This window comes from Paralichthys olivaceus, chromosome 12, assembly GCF_024713975.1.
Source record: "Paralichthys olivaceus isolate ysfri-2021 chromosome 12, ASM2471397v2, whole genome shotgun sequence".
Classification (NCBI taxonomy): domain Eukaryota; kingdom Metazoa; phylum Chordata; class Actinopteri; order Pleuronectiformes; family Paralichthyidae; genus Paralichthys; species Paralichthys olivaceus.
The window spans coordinates 13,130,355-13,144,552 of NC_091104.1; the positions used below are offsets into that span (position 1 = coordinate 13,130,355).

General features: G+C 42.9%; 1 protein-coding gene across 1 annotated transcript; it reads right to left on the reverse strand.

Moving 5' to 3' along the window:
* Positions 1-46: 46 nt before the first annotated feature.
* On the reverse strand, positions 47-13,203 carry znf292a (zinc finger protein 292a). The gene is made up of 8 exons (XM_020085072.2): positions 13,014-13,203; positions 10,046-10,200; positions 9,091-9,169; positions 8,637-8,772; positions 8,280-8,482; positions 7,870-8,006; positions 7,140-7,281; positions 47-6,622 (listed from the first exon to the last, which is right to left on the reverse strand). The coding sequence occupies exons 1-8, from the start codon at positions 13,161-13,163 to the stop codon at positions 476-478; spliced, it is 7,149 nt and encodes a 2,382-aa protein (XP_019940631.2). The 5' UTR covers positions 13,164-13,203; the 3' UTR covers positions 47-475.
* Between the last annotated feature and the right edge of the window lie 995 nt (positions 13,204-14,198).

Genomic DNA, 14,198 nt, shown 5'->3' on the forward strand with positions numbered 1-14,198 from the left:
CATCAGAAAAAAATATTTGCTGACAATATTTTACAAAAAGAAAAAGTAACATTTTAAAAAGTAACATTTTATTGAACACTTTGTGGAAGACATGTAAATATTACAGATAGGTCTACTAGTGTTGAAAAAGGATAAAATAAATACAAACAGAACTTGAAATCCCATAGGGATATATAAAAACATAGTTTTTCTTTAAAAGTCTCCATTTAGCAAAAGAAAAAAAAACATCTTCAGTACTAAGCATAAATACAAACAAGTTTCTAAAATCTATGCCCTAAAGATTACCTGGTTATTATATCTAACATACATACTTAAAATCATCCAAGACATTTTTTCTTTAAGTACAAAATAGGCCGTCTCGTTGTAATCTGTGACCATGAGTGTGAACAACTGGAAATCTGGTGCATTAACAAATCATTCTGCAGCATAACTTCTCAAATCCTGAGTGAGATTGAGTTGAGAACAAAGTACCGGGCTATGATCCACTGTAAAGCCACTTTTTAATCATGACCATGGGCTTCATGTCTTGTAGCTGCTTTAGCAAAAGATCAGCACCGTCTGAAAATGTTTTATCCATGACTATCTTGACATTGTTTACGGATTTTAGATTTAGTGGATTTCTGAAGTCTACGAGATTTTCACAGCCTCTAAATTCATCAGTTATTCTACTCTTCATTGCAGATCTCTGTTTGTGAGTTTGCTGTCTTTTGGACGGCAGCTCGGCACCAGGTTTGTCACTTGATTTCCGTTTGGAAGAGTGGGTTGACTCTGAAGTTTCCAAGAACTTAAGGAAGGAGTCCTCAAGTCCTAAAGGCTTGAAAGACCCTGACATAACCACATCGTCATGTTGTTCTTGGGCTGTGGGGGTACCAGGATTTGAGTTCTCTCTTGAACTGTTAACAGTCAAACGATTCCTAAGGGTCTGCATCCTCTCCGGACAGGCTGGTGTTGGACGTGCAGGTTTTCTGGGACGGCCTCTTTTCGCTCCGCCTTCTGTCCCAGTGGAAGCTTGAGATTCTGCACTATCGTCGTTGGAAAGCTTGCTGTCTTCTTGGCTTGATCTGTCCACCAGCTCATCTGTTTTCTCGTCACTGGGCTTTTCCGCCTCTTCTGGCTCCGTCTCCTCAGAGGACGAACTTGATGCGCCCTCTGATTTATTTGCGTCTTTGAATCTGGCGCGTGAGTACTTTTTGCAGAAAATGAACTGACTCCTCTGGTCTTCGATGTATCTCTCTGTGAGGCCATGAGTGGTGTAATGCTTAAATATATTCCTCTCCGCCCGCTCAACTGCATCACAGCCTATGATCATGCACGGGTACTGCAGCGCGGACTTCTTGGTGCACATAGCTGATGCCTCCTCGTGTGATTTTAGTGTTGGTTTACCGAAACTAGTCCAATGTTCAATGGACTTCCCTTCTTTCTTTTTAGAGTTTTTCTTCTTCATTTTGAATTTGTTTTCTACATTCTCTTTCCCATTAACCTCTGGGAAAAGACCTAATGATTTAGTCCTTCTTCCGTCACTTGTTTTGGGATCATAAACATATTCATGCTTTTTGATCAGGTGGCGGAGGAGGTTTGATTTTGTAGTGTAAATGCGATCGCATCCATCATATTCGCACCTGAAAGTTGGATCAACTGAGCCGCTCTCAGAGATGGCGATTTCCTTGTGGTAATTCTTAATGTGCTCGATGTACTTTTCCACAGAGGTGAAGGGCAGATCGCACTCTGGCCGGTCACAGTTAAAAGTCGCTATGGTCATGCTGGCCATCATGGCCGTAGCTTTGTCTCGGGTGAACTTGTGAAGTAAGAGGTAATGCTGCACTAACCGTGTGATTCCCATGAACACCCTAGAGCAGTTTTTCACTTGACACCTGACTTCATTGTCTTTTCCTATGCTCGGACTGCTCTCTTGGCCATTGTCAACACTGGTCTTTTCAGGCTCAGTCTCTGGTTTGGTGACGGGCAGCGATGCCTGATGCATGGCTCTGTAATGGAGAATCAGATTTTGCTGAATGGTGAACGCAGCGGTGCATCCTTCGTGGACACAGCGATATGGTCTATATGGACTGTACGCGTCTGTTGTCTCACACATTTTGAGGCTCAGCTTTTTCTGAAGTTTCTCTTTCCTCTGGGCTTCGTCCTTAGTTGGTGTGTTTTTGGAGCTGCTGGGTTTCTCTGGGGAGGAAGAGGCAGATGCAGTGGGAGAGCTGGACTTTGGCTCTCTCACTTTGCTCAATGCTGGATCAAATTTTCCTCGCTGCTCCTTTGCTTTGCCAAGTGGACTGAGTTTCTCTTTTAAATTAGATTTATGTTTCACATCTGGACTCTGGTTTACAGCGGCCACTTTAAGTTGCTCTGGGGTATGTTCAGGGACTGGTGCCACCTCGCTGAAGGATCCCTCGTTCAAATAGTCCTGAGGTGATGGCAGTCTTGTAACCGTTAACACATCAGGTGTGACGCCCTCTTTTACTGCAACTCCTGGTGAAGTGATGTGATGAACTTCAGGATAGTTTTCACTGTCTATTTGAGGTGCAATTGCAATGTCAAGCGGCTCCTGTTTAATAGCAGGTATTATGGGTGCAGACTGTGACGTGGAGCTGGTGTTGGCATCAGTGGTTGCGCAGCTACCTATGGCATCATCTTTGTTAATTCTAAATACACGCCTGTTTCGAGCACTGATCTTCAGCTTCTGCATTTCTGTCTTTGACAATCGATGGACTTTTTCATAGTGAATTCTCAACCCTGTGGTTCTGGTGAACGTTTTGGGGCAAATCTGACAAGGGTACGGAGACAGTTTGGATGGTGTTCTTTTAAGTTCCTCTATCATTTCATTTGAGTAATCGTGCATTTTACACAAGTGTTTGAATAGCGCCTCCTTTGTCATGAAGGAACACTCACAATCTTCCTGGTCACATTTAAAAGGTTTTGGCATCTTTTCAGGGGGCTTGTCATCACTTTTACTCAGGATTTTACTTTTTTCTCTGTCAGCGGCTTTGTCACAATGGCTGACTTTTTGCTCTGAGGACAGTGCATTCCGCATCTTCTCTTGAGCAGCCTCAATCAAATCCAACCTTTGAAAGGCATGTGAGATTTCCATCAGGTGATCCTCTTGATAAGGTACAGCGAGGGCTGGATTAGTCATCTCTGCAGCCTTCTCTTGCTGGTTTTCAGGGGGGAAGGAGTTGGAGTACTCCATTATATTTGTAGTTTGGGGCTCCTGTTTCAACACTATAGGTGAAGTCAAAGTTGTCAAGCTACAGGATTCCTGTGAGAAATCCCCATTGTTATATGTTGCTCCATTAGTGTCAGGGACATGCGGGTCATTGAGGAAATCAAGAAATGAAGTGGGCAGATCAGCCGTCAGGTCGATCTCATCTACGGGTCTGCACTGCGAGCGTTTCGACAGGTGACCTCCAAGAGATTTGGTGCTGGAGAACTCCCTAAAGCATCTCCTGCAAATGACTTTGCCATCCTTGATGATAGCAGGCCATTTGGTTCGCTTGCTCAACCTGCTGCGCTTTCCTTTCTGCGTGTCGGGGTCGCTGCTCTTTTCGTCTGCTGGTAGGACATCACATTCAGCACTAGGACAGTCCTCATCGTAAGGGAAATCTGTGTTGATGACACTCTGTGGACTGAGCATGCCATCCCCAGAATTGTCCATCTGATCATAACCAGGGGTTGATATATTCTCTTTTTTAACAATGTCAAGTGTGGGTTTTAATGCAACCTGGGCCTCTGGGCTGAGACATTTCATGGGAATACTGACTGATGAACTTTGAGCATGACATGAGTTTTCACTCTGAGCATATGGAGTGTGGTAACTTCCTTCTGAGAGGCTGTCAATTGTTGAGATACTATTTCCGTTATCTAACTGTGCTGTCAAACTTGCACTGGTTTTCCTCATATCTACAGTGTCTCCGCTACCTTCAGGATGCATGAGTCCATACTGATTCCCTCCGTTATGCATTTGCCCTCCGTTATCAAGCATCAGAGAACTAGACACATACTGAGACATCAAACTGGAATCTGAAGGAGCCTGTGACATAGTGGGACCAATATTAGCTGCCATTGACTGATCTCTATCAGACGGAATTGATGCTGTGGTCTGATAAGGGTCTGCCTGCCACTGAGGATAGCTGCGGGCGGGGTAGTCATTCATGTTAAAGCCGTCTGGATAGCAGTTATTCACAGGAGGTGAAGACCATGACTGGGACATGTCGGACTGCATCATTCCACTGGGATTGTTTGAGCTCCCCCATGATGGGTACAGTGTGGGGTTCACCATTGGAGTGATTGGCACAGGCTCCATTGATCCAGGATAACATTGGGCAGGTGACGTTGAACATCCCACTGGGTAATCCATTTGCTGCATCGTGGGTTTATTGCATAGTACTCCTGGCTGGTTTGACGGCCTGTTTCCCAGGTTCTGAGACATGTTTGGTGAAGCTGGTCCACTTGGGATCTTTTTTGCTGTGATTTTGGCCACTTTGTTATATTTCTTTGCCAACTTCCAGTCTTCAAATATTTGAGGGTGTTGCTTCTTCACATGCCTAGAAAGACTTTTGTTGGTACTATACGCCCTTGTGCATTCACTATATGGGCAGCAATGCAGGTTCTCCTCACTGCTGGCAGTAACAACAGGAGTGCTGGAAGGATATCCCTGCAGCGAGCTGGGAATTTCTGTCTTGATTTGACTCGGAGAAATGATCTGTGGTATCGCTTTTGGTAATTCATTACCTTGTACATTATTATTGTGACCCTCTCCCTGCTGACATGCCACAGGGTTTGCTGCAGCGGGGACAGGATATTCAGAAGGAATCTCACCTTCGCCTGGCACCTTTTGTTGTACACATGGAGCCTCCGGTGGAAGTTTTGCATCAGCTGGTGCTGTGTGAGGTTTTGTCAGCGGAGTGAAGCATTTCTCTGGTTCTTTCATTTCATAATCCGCCACCTGATTCAGCATACTTTCGATGGAGTGTTTCACTCTAACAGGAGTGGCATCATTACTGACCTCTGGTGATCTGCACGGTGATGCGTTTGCATTTGATGGTTCCTTCACGTAAGCTTCTGCGCTAATCCTTTCAAGGCAAACAACAGCCGAACATGCGTCTTCTTTGCTCGGAGTGCTCTGTGGGGACGATTGCACGTTTGGAGTGACAGGCGTGTTTTGATTTGTGACAGGTATATTGTTCATTGTGTCATTTGTACAATGATTCTCTTGGTGCGACAAGAACTGAGACTGTGAGTAAAATATTTTCCCACAGTTGTCTGTTTGGCAGGTGTAGGTAAGATAATGCTGAGCCTCATGATCATACAACAAATACGCCTCATTGAAAACTTTGCCACAGTTAGGGAACATGCACTGAGCCTTAAATTCTGGGTGAGTTTTTCTATGCATGAGGAGCTCAGAGTTGGAGTTAAAGTTGGCCTTACAATCCAACTGTATGCAGATGTATGGTTTGCTGCCACAGTGCATCTGCAAATGATCATTAAGATGTCTGACATTAACAAACTGGCGTCTGCAGTACTGGCACACCACTTTCTGTTTTTGTATCTCTAAAAATCTCATGGCCTCCTCGTCATCCTTGTGAGATCTTACGTGAGCCATGAGGTTACGGAAAAACTTGAAAGCCTTGGAACAGTTTTTGACGGGACAGAAACAGTCTTGACTTATCTGCGTGTCAGATGTAGTTTGTTCTAACTTAACAGGAGATGCCAATTGGTCCCCAACATGAGAGTCAATTTTAACAGGACTCATGCTTGTCTTGGCGGCAACCTTTGAGTTTTTTGCTGGACTTTTAGGGGACTGAGGTGTTTTGGTTACCTTTCTTGCGGCTTTCATTGCAGCGAGTCTCTCTTTACAAGACTGCTTTACATGCGATGCTACATGTGGCTCTAGAACCTCCCTACTTTCAAAACTGTCAGCACAAATCGGACACAGGTACACTCCATCTTTGAAATGCTTCTGAGCGTGGCGAACAATTCTGTGACCCAGGAACTCCTTATCACACAAAACACAATACTGCATGTAGGCTCGCCAGTTTCTGAAGCGAGCCGACACAAAACCCTGCTCCCGAAGTTTTTTAGCCTCTCGGTTTTTCTCTCTTTCATCTGTGATTTCATTGAGTTCATTTGTAGTGGTTAACAGGAAATCCTCCAGGTCTCTGTATTCAGGGAGCTTGCCAAGTGCACTTTCCACTTCTTGTTCGTCTGTGTCATTAAGTGTGTCAATAGATGACACAATAGCTGCCTCCTCTCCCATCAGTGCCAAGCAGTTGCGTTTCAGTGTTTTCCAGTCCAAGAACTCTGGATCAAAAGGCCACTGTGTCTTCAAGGCCAGCAGTAACTCGCAGCGTAAAGAGTTGGGTACGCGTAGACTCCCATCCTCTTCTGGCTTTTGGTCGGGTTCGTTGTACAGTGACTCCACAGCATAATAAGAGTCGACGGTAGGCTGGAGGAGGAACTCTGTCAGCTGGCATGCACGCTTAACCTCTAGATCGGTTGGCAAGATGCAAGAAATAGTCTTGCAGATGGTAGACTTGCTGTCCTTATGGTCACTGGAGGTCATTTTCAGAGCTTGAATGCACATTTCCACACACACTGGAAGCCCCACCTCTCCAACCTATAGGAAAAAGAATGTAACATGAATGCAACAAGTAAGATTTTACGGGCATGTTAAAAGAAGCAGCCGACTATGTCGCTGAGAGTAGTGACGTCTCTGTCTTACTTGAAGTTCCAGTGTGTGAGATTTAGGTGAAAGGGAACTATTGGTAGAAATTTAATGTTGAATAATCCTCATGATGTTTCCACTGGTTTGTTTCATCTAAATTGTATGAATTGTAGCTGTAACTGTTCTTTACCTCAGAAAAGGCCCTTTATATTTAAATACTTAAATATTTACATCGAGGGTACCCTCTCTACAGAGGCAGCCATGTTTTTTACAGTAGTCCAGACTGGACAAACTCTACAACTTTTGAGTTTTTTATGACAACTGAAGCTACCACAGGTTCTTTTTCATGTTTGGAAGGAGAGGGTGAGGTGAGGGGTATTCAGCTGCAACAAGCACTTTCAACACTAGATGTCACTAAATTCTACACACTGTACCTTTAAATCTACAAATGTGGAGACTATTTTCTTACCTCATTTTGGATGACTTTGATGAGAAACAGAATGTGACAGACACTTCTGCAAAGAAGAGCCATCTCTTTGCCTTGCCCGAGAAAAGTCTCAGCAGATGACTCTGAACGCATGAGAAGCTTACTCCAGAACAGTGTGAGTTCCCTGGAAAACATCACAAACATAAAAACCTTTAGAAACTTTATCAAAAATGATTTTGTGATTAGTGATTTGGTCTATAAAATATTAAAATATGCAATGAAATATTCCATCACAATTAAATCCCAATTCCTTATATCTTCTTTGTAGGAAGAATAACCCAAAACCACAAAATATTAAATTAACTATAATATCTTCTCATCATCTTACAACCTGGAACCTTCTATTGTCTTCCTAAATAGCCTAAATGACTGTTGTAGCTCTATTTCAGATGAAAAAGTTAATGTGTCCAGGTTACAGATCACCACAAATCTAAAAGAGCACTCTTCTGTTTTAACCAGACAGTTGCTGATACAAAAAAGTCAAGTGTTTGAGACAGCAAGTCATTTATATCCTCACTAATTCAGAGATTCACTCTGGGCCAATCTTCACACAAATATTAGACACTGAGATATATTCAAATTTACAGAGAGCAGGAGGAGATCTTTCTGCACATATTTATCACAGAGATCGCTTTGATTTGGAAAAACAAATGTGTGCCAGGACGACTGTATTACCAAGTGTTCTAATAACAAATGTGTGACCAACACTTACCAGGCACAGTAAACTTCTCCTTGAAGGAGCTGTCGCTTGAGAAAAGCAGAACATAAGCAGAGAGCTCCTTTCTCGTCTCCCTCTGACTCCAAGTTGCAGATCATTTCAAGAGCATCTTTACAGTCTATTGATGCAATCTATGAGAGAAAGAGAGAAGAAAAACATTTCACAATACTGTTGGGACATCTTATTAATAACCATCTGAGAGTACTGAGTGATCAGTGAGTGTTGGTTGTGAGATTTGGCAAATAATCGTCCGTTTTTAGTGAAACAGAATATTTGTTTGAATTAATTGGTTAATTTAAAACAATTATATCAAACAAATGACTTTTTGAAATTTAGGATCACGCATCGATCAGTTGTTCAAATGTTAAACTTGATGTCTCTGAGTTGCTGTGTCGTTTCTTCACCTCTTCCATTAGCTGCTCCTGATTCTTTGTCATGCAGACACAAAGCAAGTAGGTTTGTTTGAAGTTCCCTTTTCCTTCATATCCCGGATACTCTGAGCACATCTTTGCAAGGACAGCAGCCTTATCAATGCTGTCCACTTTGATTAGGTGCTTTATTCGCATGTTCAGCAGCGTGGGACCTTCCAACTCAAGATACTCGTGAACTAAGGGACAGATAGTGGAGAAGACAGAAACAAGATCTGAGAAACGAAAGAGGCAAGACACACTAAACTATTTAAATTTCATTAAATTACAACACGAAAAATTAGTTTGGTGCATCTTCAAGGCCCATATGCATCTTAGGAAGTGAGAACTAACCTTGCTCTGTTTGAGGGTTTTGATTGGATAGGATGCCGCTAAGCGTGGTGTTGGACCAGACGCCATCCTGCTGTGCCAGAACTGCGAGCAGGCGAAGCTGTGTGCTCCCACTTTCTTGCAAAAGGCTGTGTGCCAACTGCAGCATGAGACAAATAGATATGTAGTTACAGAATTACTAAGGTGTCAGTGACAATTACTTAAAATATCACAGCATTCATGAGTCGGAAATCATTTTTACAGCAGGTTTACTGAAGTGAATTTGCATCAAATAAGTTGCAAGTCATTCTTATACAGTAAAGAGGACATACAGACCCCTATATTTCAACCAATGTGTTTTTATTACCTCAACACTGAGACAAACCATATCCACGCTAATTACTAAACAACATTTCTTTGCTTATCACTGGAAAGATAAGCCTCAGAGAAGTGTGCTTACAGCGGCCGGGATACTGACCTTCATGGAGGACTGAAACTCCTCCCATAAGGCACCAGGGACATGGTGGGGCAGTAAGAGCAGCAGCTCCGCACAGCTCCTGTGAATCCAACACGGTCGTTTGTTAAAGCCACATATGGGTCAAGGATACACACTTCACGAAGTTAGGGGAACCATGCAAAAATAGATGCTGCACTGTAGAGTCAATATAAAAGAGGATGATGAACAGGAGAAATGGGGGGTTAGAAATCATCAACAGCGGGAGTGATACACATATGTTAAATTAGATCTCTCAGTGTTGGTATGAGTTCAATATTAAATAGCTATTACAGTTAGAAATCCTGTTAGTAATGAAGAACGACAATATGAATAATCAACAAAAAAAACCAAAATCAGCATTTATAATCGATAACTAATGAAGTTACACCGTTTAAATTACTGGCTGTCTGTCTATCTACACTCTGTGTGTGTGCTTTGCCTTCATTCTCAAACTTTACTCCGCAGCTCAGCCCAAATATGTCAAAGCTCCCCATGAGGTCGCCTACATTTCCATTCTGCAGAACAGCCTCAAGGTCTTGGCCTTCATCTGAGCAAATAGCTGAGTAGTTCTTTTAGACTGTTTGCAGAGTATTTAAAAAACTTTTCATATCGGAATTTCCTTTGGGATTAGGGCGTGTTTTGTTTTATTCTTTCTGTCAAATAATGTCTCCATAAAATTAAGGATTTAAACAGATTACAGTCTATCTGAGGGGCGGCTCTGCTCGAAGACACAACTACAGCCGCGGAACTGCAAAGCAAACAATGTTATGTCTGATGTTACACCATCGTACCAAACCCTGCTCTCATTAAACACTCAAACTACAACTTTTAAGATGTTTATGTGAATGATGTATAACACATGTTACAGAAATGTTCATGGGAGGGATGTTGTTTAAAGAATCCAACAATAATTTATTGTTTAAACATTTCCACTCACAGTGCTAACTTTTCAAGTAGGAGTGGCACGTTTTCACATTCGGAGGAGAGACAGGAGGCCGCCTTAGCGAAGCTGAGGATGGCCACAGTGTAGACCTCCAGCAAAGGCAGTGGATCTTCATCAGTCTTCCATCGGCCGGCATGTTCCACCAGGACCTGGAAGAGCATTTAGATAGAAAGATGAGAAAGACTGATTCTGCACAATAAAACAGCAAAAACTTTGGGTTTTTAAAACCTTTTATCAAAATGAGCCTTTTCTCAGTTTTATATCGTGTTTAAATGAATCTCTATCTGCTCTTCTGTGATGACTAAAACAACCAATTTCCAGATGTTGCCTTAGACTGTGCAATTGTGACTATTTTTAACTGTGAAGACTAAATGAATCAATTAACCTAAAAAATGTATAGATGTGTAGATATGTAGATTTATCATAATAAATGACTGTTTATGAACTGTTATTTAATTTAGTTTTTCAATGAGACTTAACTGCTCTTTCCATTGGTCACTGAGCTAAAGGAAACAGCTGTAATTGCATATATACAAATTATGCTTCGTAATTTCATCTCTTACAATAACAGAAAATTGCAGGCTTCACACTTGTGGCTGCTGACAGGACTAGAATCAAAGTTTCTCAAAGGTGAGAAAGAACAAAAGATGTAACGCCTCTGCATTACAATTGAGGAGAAACGCTTAACGGCAATCTAGGATGAATGTAACTACTGGATCTGTATTTATCTTTAATTTCAAAAAGCCACAACTAACTTTGATGTGAAAATGTCATAGAGTCATATCTAAGTTTGATAAAAATGTCTTTCCTGACTCACGCCGCATCTTTCCATCAAATTTCATTGACATCAGTTCAGTTGTTTCTGAGGATCTCTTGCTTACAGACAAAAGAACAAACAAACCAACAAACAAATTGACAGGGGTGCCACAGCATTTACATGGAGGTAAAATACCAAATACTGTAATACAAATGTAAGTGTTGATGACTTTTCTACTTTATGACATCCTGCTTGGCTGCATTGTTGCAGTGAACACAGAGCATCCTCAGCCAGGAAGCCAGGACTGCAGGCTGCCAGAGGATGAGCAGCAGTGCCATGTTATTACATCCTAACTATTAAAGTTGCACACAAAGTTTTTAATCACTCAACAAAGAGAAATACCTAAACTCCTGGCAGAAATCCAATAAGGCTTCATAAACTACTAATTTTGATAAATACATATTATGTTACTACATCCTGATTATATTAATTAAACAGCATGTTCTCCTATCAAGTTTCATGGAAATCCAACAGGGAGGATAACGCACCCCCCTGGGCGGAGGTAAAAAGACACAGCTTGTACATGAAGACAGAATGCTAAATCGTCATAAGCTATATAATTACCTCCAAATTATATAAGATACACAGCATGTAAAATAACATGCATCAACTTTTTGTGCCCCCCCCCCATCACTCAACAAAGACTAAACCTACACAGAAATCCAACGAGTCTCCAAAAACTACCAGAAGAAGTTATGACCTCCTTATTATATAAGCTACACAGCGTGTACAACAACTAAGTAAATCAAGCTTTACTGGGTTCCTTCCTCACACAGGCCACATCCCTCCAAACAAATCAGTTCAGTTGTTTTGGTGAAAGCTTGCTAACAAACAAACAAACAAACAAAGAGGGGGGGGTCATGATGAAATCTCCCTGGTGTAGGTAAAACACGACAGCTTTTGGATGAAGACAAAATGCTTTGTTGTAGTAGTCATTGGATAAATATACATGCACAATGTTATTACATCCTAATTGTATAAGTAGCACCGCATATAAAACAACAAAGGCATCAAAGTTTTGTGTCTTCCTGCAAAAAAAAGCCTTTTTTAGGCCCCAAACTGCATCAGTGAAAAATCCCTCCACATCCATTTCACCCTGGATCCCTGCTCTCTTCCCTCACAAATCTCTAATCCTGACCGAACTGCAGAAAACTTCCACTCTTCCTGCCGCTGCTCTCTTCTTTTCCCTCCGATAACTTTCCAGCCCCCCTCCCCTCCACCTCCCCAGTGTTCGCTCATGTGGAACAGAAAACGAAGCCACGACAATAATAACAGAACAATAAAAAGATCTGCGCTGCATCGCAGGTAAATGGAGACCTCGCGTGATATGGACGTGGTCGGGGCAAATTAATGAAGGAGGATGCGTAATGGAGTCAGTGACCACTGCCACACTCTCCCTTTGAAATCACTGTCGCAGGCAGCTGCACACTGCTCGCTCGCTTTTAGCATCAATATCGCATCTTTGCTCCGTGGGGCTGGTTATAAAACTGTAATAATAACACTAATAACGATCACATCCGCCTCTCCTCGTGTGGTTAGCCGGATTAATTAGTGCAAAAGGCCTGAGCTAGCACCTTGGAGGAATCATTGATCTCTCGCTACAATGAGCTTCACCAAACTAACCCATTTTCACACCAAACTCAACCCGGAGCTGCGGTGGAATAACGCCGGAGTCATGTTTCCCACAGTGAATCACTCCTTTTATTCTGTGCACATCAATGCAATCGCACAGCAAAATCTCGCTAACGTTGCTATCCGGTTTTTTTTTTTTTTTTGCACAGCATGACCACTGCACAGGACAGGGGGGGACCCTGCATACCAGCTAGCAACATTCATCCGCTGCTAGCTGCCTGGCCTGGAAAATACGAGTAATACGTGCACGGTGCGCGTACATTTGTGGGACTCGTCGCCCCACGGACAGTCAGACTTCACACACAAGCACATGTCGCGGGTAAACATCGCAGAGAGCGCGACGGAAAACCACGGAGGAGTTTTTTTTCCTCCCCACTCATCTCGAGACGCTAGCTAGGAGCAGCTAGCCGCTTAGCTACATTGTTGTAGCGAGCGTAGACGCGCATCCTCGGCCAGGAAGCCAGAGGGGCTGCAGGGCTGCCCGGGGATGAGCAGGCGGGAGAGCGGGCTAACCTGGCAGAAGTCCTGGCAGAAATGCAGCGAGGCTTCCGGCGGCGACTGCGGGCTCTCCTCCAGGGCCGCGCTCAGGCCCTGGAAGCGCTCTCGGAGCTGCTCGATGGCTTTCCGTGTGTCATATTCCTTCTCTGTCTCCCCCTCCGCCATCTTCACAACAATCACGACCGCGTACGCACAGATGTTACGCTGCCAGACTCGCACACGCGCGCGCACGCAGGGGTGTTGGGGGGGCGGGGAGTGTGTTTGTGTGTGTGGGGGGGGGGGACCAGCACACACTAACACATGCATGTGCATGTACACCCCTGATGTCACCAAAACATCCATGACCTTATTCACTCCTTGCACACACTGTAGTTTCATGCGTGGGTCATTTTTGCTGCGTTTTCCAGGAACATTCCATGTTACAGGGTCCATGTTGAGACACTGCAGGGCGAGCTGTGACATCCAGGCTCCCAGCATCATCACACACCATGCACCAAAGAATTCTCACAAAATCTATATTGCAAGAAGCTGCACATGTTGTACAGTGTATATTACAAATAAAGAACAATTGCACAATAACAACATTTAATATATTGCACATTTTGAAAAAGAACAGCCTTGTATATGCGGTTTCATTCCCACTTTTATTGTATGTTGTATTTCTATTCTTGTTTGGTTATTCACATTTTTATTTCTTACTACATTTTCCCCTTGTGCTGCTACTTCCTTGTACTGTCATGTCATTTGTGATTTTTTTCAACAGAGGATCAGTAAGGTACATCTTATATATCTTACACTCTCAAAACAGATGTTAAAAGTAACAGAACATGTGTTGAAATTGTAATAACACAAAAAGTGTTGGATTTTAACACACCACTTTCTGAGAGTCATATCTCATCTGATCGTAGCTTTTTATATCTTATCTCAAAAGTATCCACAGTGTTAATGTCCTCATCCCTTCACAATGGTCAGAGTGCAGGGTCGTCCTCACCACTGCCCTGATTCACTTTGACTTGCTCACTGGTGCTTCGGGGAGGGGGGGGGCAGATGTTCACAATCAGGGGTCAGTCATCTGAAAAACTCTCCATCCAAAGGGCAGCATGTTACTCTGTCAGTGTCGTAACACTGTCAGGATTATGTTTCTGAAATATGGACAGAGTGTGGTGTGGTTAGTGTACATCATGCTAAATTATAGCCTCA